Source organism: Neopelma chrysocephalum, unplaced genomic scaffold (genome assembly GCF_003984885.1).
Source record: "Neopelma chrysocephalum unplaced genomic scaffold, ASM398488v2 Primary Assembly neopelma1_97338, whole genome shotgun sequence".
Lineage (NCBI taxonomy): Eukaryota > Metazoa > Chordata > Aves > Passeriformes > Pipridae > Neopelma > Neopelma chrysocephalum.
In genome coordinates this window covers 906-10,986 of record NW_020925979.1, presented here as the reverse complement: position 1 = coordinate 10,986, position 10,081 = coordinate 906, and the positions used below count along the sequence as shown (strand labels likewise).

The 10,081-nt window shown below is 64.3% G+C and overlaps 1 protein-coding gene across 1 annotated transcript; it reads right to left on the bottom strand.

Annotated features, from left to right (window-relative positions):
- Window positions 1-468: 468 nt before the first annotated feature.
- On the bottom strand, window positions 469-9,724 carry LOC113961612 (collagen alpha-2(IX) chain-like; the record flags this gene model as incomplete). The annotated part of the gene is made up of 23 exons (XM_027672035.1): window positions 9,441-9,724; window positions 7,461-7,535; window positions 6,615-6,650; window positions 6,461-6,523; window positions 5,617-5,670; window positions 5,368-5,403; window positions 5,145-5,168; window positions 4,948-5,001; window positions 4,582-4,635; window positions 4,371-4,418; window positions 4,093-4,149; window positions 3,612-3,665; window positions 3,274-3,327; window positions 2,525-2,578; window positions 2,290-2,343; window positions 2,137-2,190; window positions 1,964-2,017; window positions 1,664-1,717; window positions 1,414-1,467; window positions 1,230-1,274; window positions 1,056-1,109; window positions 605-658; window positions 469-522 (listed from the first exon to the last, which is right to left on the bottom strand). Coding segments are annotated over exons 1-23 (1,212 nt in total), but the record flags the coding sequence as incomplete, so codon positions are not given.
- Between the last annotated feature and the right edge of the window lie 357 nt (window positions 9,725-10,081).

The window sequence follows — 10,081 nt, the reverse complement described above, 5'->3', positions numbered from 1 at the left end:
AGTGGCTCTGGTTGCCCCCCCAGCATCCCAACCTCCCCTGAATCCAGGTTCAGAGAGGGAACAGGGCAGAGAATGATGGAGGAGCCTCCCCCCAGGCTGTGCCAAGAGGGACAATCCTCCAGGGATGGGATCCTGTCCCCGGGAAAAGGGACAAAGGTCATTTTGGGGCCATTTTTCCGCCTCCCAGAGGGCCCAGGCAGCCTCCCCCTGCCTCGCTGGGCTGGGAGGAAATTCCTGTCCCTGCCGGGGCTGCAAACCCAGCGTGGTCCCACTAATCCCTGAGCTGTTTGCCCCGGGTTAATCCCTCCCCCTGGGGCAGGCAGACCCAGCGGGATGGGCACGGGATTGAGCCCAGGCTGGATCAAAGGCAGGGTCCAGCTGTGCCCCAGTGACCCCTCAGGGCTCAGCACCCCCAGACCCCCAAACTGAGCCCCCCCAGTGCCCAACCCTGCCCTGGGCACAACTCACCACTCTGCCCTGCTCCCCCGGGGGCCCCACGAGGCCACGCTCGCCCCGGTCGCCCTGTGGACACCAGAGAGAAGGGCACAGTCAGGGGCAGCTCCTGGCATGGCCAGAGCCCCCCCCAACAGTGCCCCCCACTCACCTTCAGCCCAGGGACACCCTCTGGGCCCTGCTCGCCCCGAGGGCCGGGCTCCCCCTGAAACAGAGACACAAAAACACCCAGGGCACTTCTGGGGCATCCCAGGGCACTTCTAGGGCATCCCAGGGCACTTCTCGGGCATCCCTGGGCATTACATCCTTCCCCAGGGATGTGCCCGTGCCCCCTGCAGCCACTGGTGGCCGAGGAGGTGATGGACAGAGGGCTGGAGCAGTGAGGGGCAGAGGGGGGATAAAACTGCCCAGTAATGCTTTTGGTTTGGCTGGAAACAGGGAAAAGAGAGAGGGGGAGAGGAAAAAGAGGGAGAAAAAGAGAGAGAAAAAGAGAGAAAAAGAGATAAAAAGAGAGAGAAAAAGAGAGAGAAAAAGAGAGAGAAAAAGAGAGAGAAAAAGAGAGATTTTGTCCCCGGGGGGCCATGGTGACATTCTGTACTTACAAGCTGCCCTGGGGCACCGGTGACACCAGGCTGGCCACGGGCACCCACTTCACCCTGCAGGGAGACAGAGGAGGCTCAGGGACAGCAGGGGTGGCTCAGGGACAGCGTGGGGACAAGGCTGAGGGCACAGCAGCTGTGGGGTCACGGGGTGGGTGCTCAGGGGGGGTCACCCACCTTGTCTCCCGGGCCACCTTTGCTTCCCGGCTGGCCTGGCAAGCCCTGGGGAAAAGAAGCTGGGGTCAAACCCTGGGCACAGTGTCCCTGCTGGGCACTGGCCCTGGCACCACCTGGGATAGGGGTGTCACCCCACGGGTGAGGGGGTGCCAGCCCAGTTTTGGGGGGTCCCCACAACACTCACAGCTTGTCCCCGGTGTCCCGGCGCTCCCGGGCGTCCGGCCTGTCCCACACTGCCCTGGCAGGGACACAGAGGGTGTCACGGGTGGGGCAAAGGGTGGCACTGCCCCACCGTGCCCTTGTACACTCCACCAGCCAGCAGTGCAGCCAGGGGCTGGGAGCTTATCCCACCTGCCATCCCTGTTATTCCCAGCACGAGGAATGGGGTGTGTCCGTGCCCTGTGCCAGCACAGGCAGCACCTGCCCCTGCTCACCTTCACCCCCGGGATACCCGGGGTGCCATCCTTGCCATCGATGCCAGGCAGGCCCTGAGACAGGGGGGAGAGTCACTTGGTCACCTCTGATGGGGACTGAAGGGCTCGTGGGGGGACAAAAAGAGGTGGGAAGGGGAAGGGGAGGGAAGGGAAGGGAAGGGAAGGGAAGGGAAGGGAAGGGAAGGGAAAGCTTCAGCCCTGCCAGGGTGCGAGGACAGAGTGTGGGACACAGAGGGATCTTCTCCTTGCTGGCAGAGGCAAGGTGCCACAGCTGGCACAGGTGCCACCAGCTGTACTCACATTCTCCCCCTTGGGGCCGATGTCTCCCTGAGGTCCCCTGATGCCACGGCCACCCTGGAGCAGGAGAGGGCAAGTGTAAGGTCAGTGTGCCCCTGGGGCAGAGGGTGGGGCTGGCAGAGGGAGGAGATGCCCACCGAGGGCACGGGGGGCACTGGCACTAGGGGGTCACCTACCAGCTCTCCCTTCTCACCGGGGTCCCCGGGCGGTCCCTTGGGGCCTTCCCTGCCCTGCAGGGGAGAAAGGCAAGGGCTGAGCAGGGAACTGGGGGGAACTGGGGGGAACTGGAGGGAACTGAGCCCCTGGGGGTGGATGGGGGGGTCACTCACCGGCCGCCCGGCCGCTCCCACGGACCCCACCATGCCCTTGTACCCAGCAGGGCCCTGCAAAGAGAGCACAGGGGGGTCAATGCCTGGCACCCCAACCCCCAGCCCCACCCAGCAGGAGGCAGATCCAGCTTCCCAAGGCAGCCCAACATGTTGGTGATGGTTCCAGGAAGCATCTCCAGGCTGGGAATCGCTGCCATGGAATCTGGTCCCCCCCGAGCCCCCCAGCAGCACTCACCATCTCGCCCTTGGGTCCTGCCATCCCAGGGTACCCCCTGGGGCCCTGAGGTCCCTGTGGGGAAGGAAAACACAGCCAATTTAGCTGGAAATTCCCCCCGGAGTAGCCCACGGGGAGGCTGCAATTCCAGCAAAACCCCGGGGTTGGGAATCAGCCCGTTTGGCCAAACATGAGGGGTTCCAGCCCCTCCTAATCCTGCAGCCCCCCCTAATCCTGCAGCCCCCCAGCAGGTGCTTTTCCAGCTGTCGATTCCATCACACCAACAGGCCCAAAGTGGAGTCTCTCGCCCTGCCAAAGCTCTGCTTCAAAGCAGTTCTGCCCTTCCCCGGACCCATTAATTGCTTTTCATCTTCAAAGTGCTCAGGGAGCTCCTGCAGCTTTAATCCCCCCCGGCCCTGCCGTGAGCTGGGGGCTGCACCCCCCCTTCAGGTGGGATGAGGGGGGCTCGGGGCACAGCAGAGCTTTGTCCTGGCCCAGGAGTTATCCATGGTGACAGCCAAGGCCCAGGAATTATCCATGGTAACAACCCAGGTCTCTGTTGGGAGAGGTGGTGACACCCTGGGAGGAGGGAGATGAGGATGAGGATCCCACCCTGGGAGATGGGTGGGATGAAGGCTTTGCTGCAGCCCCAGGGCTGCATGGGACACTCTGGTGTCACCTCCCCGGTGTCTGGGGCCGAGCACAAGCTGGGCACCCCCAGTTTTTGGGGCCCTGGAGGGTGGAGGAGCAGAGAGGGGTGGGTTTGTTACCGGAGGACCGGGGACTCCTTGTTCTCCAGAGGCACCGATGTCGCCCTTGGGGCCCTGGGCAGGGAGAGAACTGAGTGTTGGGGGGCAGTGGGGGTACAAACTGCCCTGGGGACACAAGACCCCCTCCCTTGGGACCCAGCAGGGGATGGGGAAGGTGTCCCCGCCCGGGAAGCCACGGTGGGAAGACCACCCTGTCCCCCTCCCTCTCCCAGCCCTGGATTTCCCACCTTCCTCTCCCACCTCTTTTCTTCCTTTTCTTTTCCCCCCTTTCTCCCCCTGGGTGCATCCCCTGCTCCTCCAGAGGCCCCAGGGACACCTGGATGCTGCTGGGCACTCACCTGCCCCCCCTGCCTGCCGGGCTCCCCGAGGGCACCGGGGCGGCCTCTGTGTCCCTGCGGGGGAAGAAGAAGATCCTGAGCCCCCCTGGCAGAGCAGCAGGGCTGTGGCAGTACCCTGAGAGCCCCCCTGGCAGAGCAGCAGGGCTGTGGCAGCACCCTGAGAGCCCCCCTGCCCACCTCAGCCCACCCCGGGGTGCCCACTGGAGCTTCCTGAGGCAGTGACAGGGCTGGGAGTGGGGTTTTGGCACAGGGTCCCAGCCCCAGGAAAGGGTTGGTGGGAGCTGGGAAGCCACTCCAGGCCTCTCCCATGGCACCTTTGGCTTTAGGGCTCTCTGTGCACGTGTGTCCTGGTGCTCCCAGGGGAGCAGGGCAGCTTCTGAGCTCCCTGTGGCTCCAGAGCGAGGATGGATCCTCCACTCTGCCACAACCTGCTGGAGGTGACGGTCCCTGTTCCGCCCCAGCAGCTCCAGGGCTCCCTTACCTTCAGTCCCTGCAGTCCCTGGGGGCCCTTGGGACCTGGGGGGCAGCTGGTCGGGCACTGGGGGGGAAGAAGAAGCACAGGATGAGTTGGGAAAGGACCTGGAAGCTGCTGAGAAGCCGCACTGGGAAGGACGGGCTCCTGTGCCACGGGGGAGTGGGTGACACAGGGGACCCCCTGCTCACACCCCAGCTGTGCTGGGGACCCTGGGGACAGAATTCCAGGGGGGAGCCTGTGTTCCAGGGCCCTGCAGAGCCCTGGAAGGCCGTGGCAGCTCTCACCAGAAAAGCGCTGCCTTCCTCCAATCCTTGGATGTGTCCCGGGAGGCCCTGGGGGGAAGGAGACCATCAGCATCCCTGGGTTGGTATCAGGATGGTTTCCCAGGAGGGAGGGGTGTGGCAGAGCCCAGGTCCTGGCCCCAGAGCCGGGGCTGAGCCTGGGGGAAGCTCCTCCCTGGTGCAGAAGGTGTTGGTGGCTGGGGTTTTTACTCACGGGTTTCCCTGGAGGGCCTGGGGGGCCCCGGGGGCCGTCGGGTCCAGGGTCACCCTGGGAAAGAACAGACCCAGGAAAGGAGATGTCAGGGTGGGGAGGGTGGCAGGTGCAGCCAGAGCTGAGGTGGAGGGGGGTGATGGAGACCTGGAGAGCCAGGATGTCCCAGCAGGAACGGGGACATCCCCAGGGGGTGGATGGCACCAGGGGACCCGGCTGGTGGCACAGAACTGCCACCCCTCCAGCCCCACTGTGCCACCCTCCCACATTCCAGGATCATCCCTGTTTGTCCCAGGAGCCCTGGGACAGAGGGGCAGATCCTGGGGTAGGGAGGGGAGGTTTTCCCATGTCCCCCTCCTGACTCCTCACCTTGGGTCCCAGCACCCCAATCTCTCCAGGAAGCCCCACTTGGCCTGGAAGCCCCTTAAGGAGAGAACAGACATTCCCTGAGTGGGAGAGGTCACACCCCCAGGCCCCCCTTTGGGCGTGCTGGGATTTGAGCTCTCCCAGCACAGCTCCAGGCAGGATCCCTGGCCACCCCCTCAACCCCCCAGTGTGGCACTCACGGGTGGTCCTGGCAGAGAAGGGCCCTGCAAGAGGGAGAAAGAGGGTTGGTCTGAATTCCCCAACCCCCCAGACCCTGCAGGATCCGTGTCCCCAGCAGGGTGATGCCCACAGCACCACCCAAGGGGCAGCTGGGGGGGCTGGAGATGGTCCTGCTCTGCCCCCACCCCACGTGTGACAGCAGTGGGTGCACCCCCTGCACCCCTGGGAGCAGCAGATACTCACAGGGAGCCCTGGAGGCCCTGGAAGTCCAGGCTGGCCCTGCCAAGGCAGAGGAGGAGAGTCAGGAGCAGAAATAAGTTGGTCTGCTCTGTCAGCTGCCAAAATCCCCCCTCCCTCCCCCAGCCCTGGTGCCCCCTCACTGCCAGAACCCCCATCACCAGCTCCTGGTCCCTGCTGGCTCTGAGAGGGGAAGGTGGGAGCCAAGGAAAGTGGGAGCCTGGAGAAGCTGCCCCAGAGCAGCCCCTCACTCACTTTAATTCCTGGTGCTCCGATGGGTCCTGGCTCCCCTTTTGCTCCCGTCAGGCCCTGCAGGAGGAGAGATCCCGGAGGTTATTCCCAGCCCTTGGGGTTGTTCCTGTGGAAGGAGCTGAATCCCTTTGCAGGCAGATCCATCTGGATGAATAATCCATGCTCACAGTGACAGTTATATCTCTATTCATTTATTATTGAAGAATAACTAAACCCCCAAAGATTCCTGAAGTGCCATCAGAGGCACAGAACAGGACCCTGCAGTTCGGGTTTCCCTCTGATCAGCAGGTAAGTCCCTGGCACTGAGCTGGGCATGGGGCAGGAGCCCACCCAACCCTCCCTGGGCACCCATCACACACCCCTGAGACCCAGCCCAGGGGACCTGGGGATGGGACTGACCCCTCACAGCAGCCAGGCAGGGGGAGGTGACAGTGACAGCTCTGTCCCCTTTCTGCCACCACTTCTGTGGTGACTCTGCTTGTGCCAGGGAGGGGACGGTGGTGGAATCACCAATGCCACCTCATGGGTGCCAGGGGGGACAGGGATTGCTCCAGGTTTGTTCTGGAGGAAACAAGAGCTCAGTGAGGGCACAGGGCAGCAGCAGCAGCAGCAAAGGACAAGGACAAGCCTTTCCATGCCCAAGGTGTCTGTGCTCCCCTGGCACAGCTCTGCCCTGCTTTTGGGTGCCCAGGCAGTGGGAGGGGGTGGCACCAGCCCTGCCCGGGCTCTGCTGTGATTCCAAAGCTGCTTCCAGCTCCCACAGGAAGGGATTTTGGCCCGTTCTGATGTGGGATAGACATGGTCAGAGGAGTTTGCTGTGCCCCAGGGGCAGGGGGTGGGTACTCACGTCGATGCCCGGCTTCCCTGGGGGTCCATCGGGGCCGGGGGCTCCGGGGTCCCCCTTGACACCCTTGAAGAGAGAAGAGGAGGGGGCAGGATGGAAGGAGCTCCTCTGGGAGGAGGGGGAGCAGTGGGGAGCTGAGGGGAGGGCGGGTACTCACCGGGGAGCCCGGGGCTCCAGCAGGGCCTTTGTCACCCTGGGGAGAGGAAGGAGGTTGTAAAAGGGACCTGTCACCCCCCAGGGTGGGGGGCTCAGCGTCCTTGTCCCCCTCCTCAAGGCAGAGGGGGGCTCAATCCAGCCGGGATGCTGGATTCCACAGCCACGTGGGGAATCGGGATGGGGCTGGGGTTGGGAAGAGTGGGTTGTGTTGGGGTTTTGGGAGGGCTGTGCTGGGGTTGGGGGGGGGAGGTTGTGGCTGTTCTGGGTATAAATAGCACTAAAATAACACCTGGGGGCACATCCCAGAGAAAGGGCACGTTCTGCTGGCTCACAGATCTCTCTGTTCAGGCCCCCACTCCACGGCCCGGGGGAGGATCTGGAGCCACAGCCCCCCCCAGCACAGCCCTTGGCCACACCACTGCTCTGAGGGCACCCCACTGGGGTGTCCTGCTCCCCACCAGCCCCCCTGGCTCGCCCCCTCACTGGGCACCTCTGGGCTGACCCTGCAGCATCCTCTGACCCCCGAGGATCCTCTGCTGCCCGGACAGGGGAGCACCCAAACCTCCCCAAAAACCACTTCAGCCCCCAAATTCCAAGGTGCTTGGGAGGCTGTGGATGGAGATGGAGCCCTCAGTGCGGGAGCTGTGCTCCCAGTGCCACCTTTGCTGCCCGGGGCTACAGGAGGAGCCAGGGATGCTCCGTGTGCCGCAGCCCGGGAGCAGCGGGATTCACACGGAGCAGGAATCCCGCAGCCGAGCCTCTGCCCCACACAATGTCCCTCTTTGTGCCGCGGCTCCCCTCCCTCCCTCCCTCCCTCCCTGCCTCCCTCAGGTTCCCGGTCACTCACGTCAATCCCGTCCGCTCCCGGCACTCCTGGGGGACCGGGGGGCCCTCTCGGGCCAGGCTGGCCCGGCGGCCCTCGCTAAACGAGGAAGAAAGAGGGATGGGATTCAGGTCAGGGAGGAGCAGAGGCACCCCGGGACATGCTGGGGGACAGTGGGAGCCGCTGGTGTGTGATGGGGACCCAGCAAGGATGGAGGGAGCCCTCCAGGCTGGCCCAGCTCTGCCCCTGCCCACGGGGTCCTCGCTGTGCCCCCCCCCGCCAGGGCATGGATGGGGAAATCCAGGGCATCTCCCCTGCACTGGCACCACCAGCTCCTCATGCCCTGCTCAGTTCCTACCCCTTTTCTTCCCCTCCTGCCCTGGTTCCATGGGAGTGGGATCTCCATGAGGTGATGGCAGCATTTCTACCCCATTTTTCCCCCTCCTTCCCTGGCACCACCAGCTTTCCATGCCCTGCTCAGTTCCTACCCCTTTTCTTCCCCCTCTTGTCCTGGTTCCATGGGACTCCTGCCCCAATGGAGCGGGATCTCCATGGGTTGATGGCAGCATTTCTGCCCCCTCCCTCCCTGGCACCCTCAGGGGACTCCTGCCCAGACGGAGCGTGGTCTCCATGGGGTGACCAAGGTCCTCCTTGGCTCACAGCGGGATTTCTGGGAGCACTGGCAGGATCCGGGTGCCGGCAGCCCCTGGGTGAGGTGGGGACCCCCGGCCCTCGGCGGGAGCCGTCCCTGTGCCGGGCTGGCTCGGTGCCCGTGTCCCGCAGCCCCGCTCCCGGCTCCGCACAAAAGCTCCATTGAGGAGCGGCGGGGGAGCTCCCGGGGCCCGGCCCCGGCCCGCAGGTTTGCAGAGGACTCTGCAAAGAAACCTCTGTTATCCTAACGGGGAGTCTGGGGGGAAGAGATTCCAGTCCTGGAGACGGAACCCGCGGCGTTCCTGGAAATGGGAACCAGACGTGTGGCTGGGCTGCAGCTCCTGCGGCTCCTCTGGCCCCCCAGGGTGGGTTATTTTAAATGATAAATATAAATATATAGGGGTGAGGGGAGTTGCTGGTTTGTGCACGGAACAGGAGAGCCCTGAATCAAACCCTGCAGTCGGGGAGGGAGTGAATCCCGATCCCTGCGAGAGCCCCTGAAAGGCACCTTTGTCCTGCCCGAGTGATTTCCAAATGGTTCCTTGTTCCCGCAGCTCCCGCAGCTCCCACATCCCCGAGCCCGCTCCCCTGGCCAGACCCTGGCACCACGAGCCCACGGGCATCCCGGGGGGGCTGTTCTAGGAGGGAGCTGCCCCCCAAACTGTGCCGACAGGAGCCGCATGGAAATATTTTCCAAAATATTTTCTAAAAATCTGTTTTTTAACCAGATTTTACCCCCATCCCCTGCGAGTCAGGGAGAGTTTTCCCAGGTGGGCTCCCAGGAGGAACTCTGCCTCTTCCTCTGCACTGCTCATCCCGAGGAGCGGGGGGGCACCTTCCCTTCTTCCCGATCCATTTTTTCCTGTCCCTGGGTGACTTCGGAGAGTCCACTGGGACCCCCAGGACCCCCGCTGCTGGTGTCCCCCCCCCCGGGGCAGCCCTGGGAGGGTCTGACCCCCCTCAGCCCCTTCAGTCCGGAGCCGCAGCACATCCCGGGAAAGGAGAAGGAAATGTTCCCAGGTGATGGGAAGCAGATCCCGGCGGCTGCTGGGGAGGGAAAGGGCGGAGAGGGAAAATAAAACTGAGTTTGTTCAGCCAACAAGTCCCAGATTTCCAAGCCCCCTCTTCTTGGGGTCGGGGCGGTGGATCCCGGCTGGGGGCTGTTCCCAAACCCCCCATTCCTGGGAAAAGCAAGGGAAAGGTGCTGGGAAAAGAAGCTAAAAGTCGCGGGGGCGCTCAGCACCGCGACGGGGGAGACGGCGACCGTCCCCTCTCCATCCAGCCCCTCTCCATCCCTTCTCCAGCCCCATCCCAGCCCGGAGCGGAGCGGGATCGAGCACAGACGGGACTTACGAGCTGGGCCAGGCAGAGACAGCAGGTTTGGAGCACGAGCCAGAGCTGGAACACCGAGGGACCCCCGGCCATGGCGAGGGCGGCCGGAGCCGAGCGCGGGTGGGCTCGTGTCGCTGAGCTCGGGTTCGGCACCGCCGGACACCGGGAGGGACGGGGGGAGGAGGAGGAGGAGGAGGAGGAGGAAGGGGCTCATTAATATGGAGCAGTGGGATGAGGGCAGGCGGCAGCCCCGGCCCCCCGCCCCCCTCCAGGTGAGCCCGGGGCTATTTTGGGCTCCTCCACGGCTGGATGGTGACAGGGGAGGTTGGCACGATGGTGACAGGGGGGTTGGCACGATGGTGGCGAGGATTTGGCAAAGACACGGGGTTGGAAGAGGAGCGGGATGAGCCGAGGAGCTGCTGCCCTGGGAGACCCCGGCCAGGATGTGTGTGCGGGCACCCCCAGGGTGTCCCTGCGCTGTCCCCATCACCGATGCCACACAAGGCCTGGGTGCAGCACCGGGAGCCGGTTCCTGCCGGGATTTCTGACCCCCCCGGGAGGGTGCTGGGGGGGGTCTCTGCCCCAAATTCTCCCCTGGGAGCCCCCCCAGCAATGTCCCCAGTGTGGCACCGGGAGGGGAAGGGGGGCTGTGCCGGGGGGGG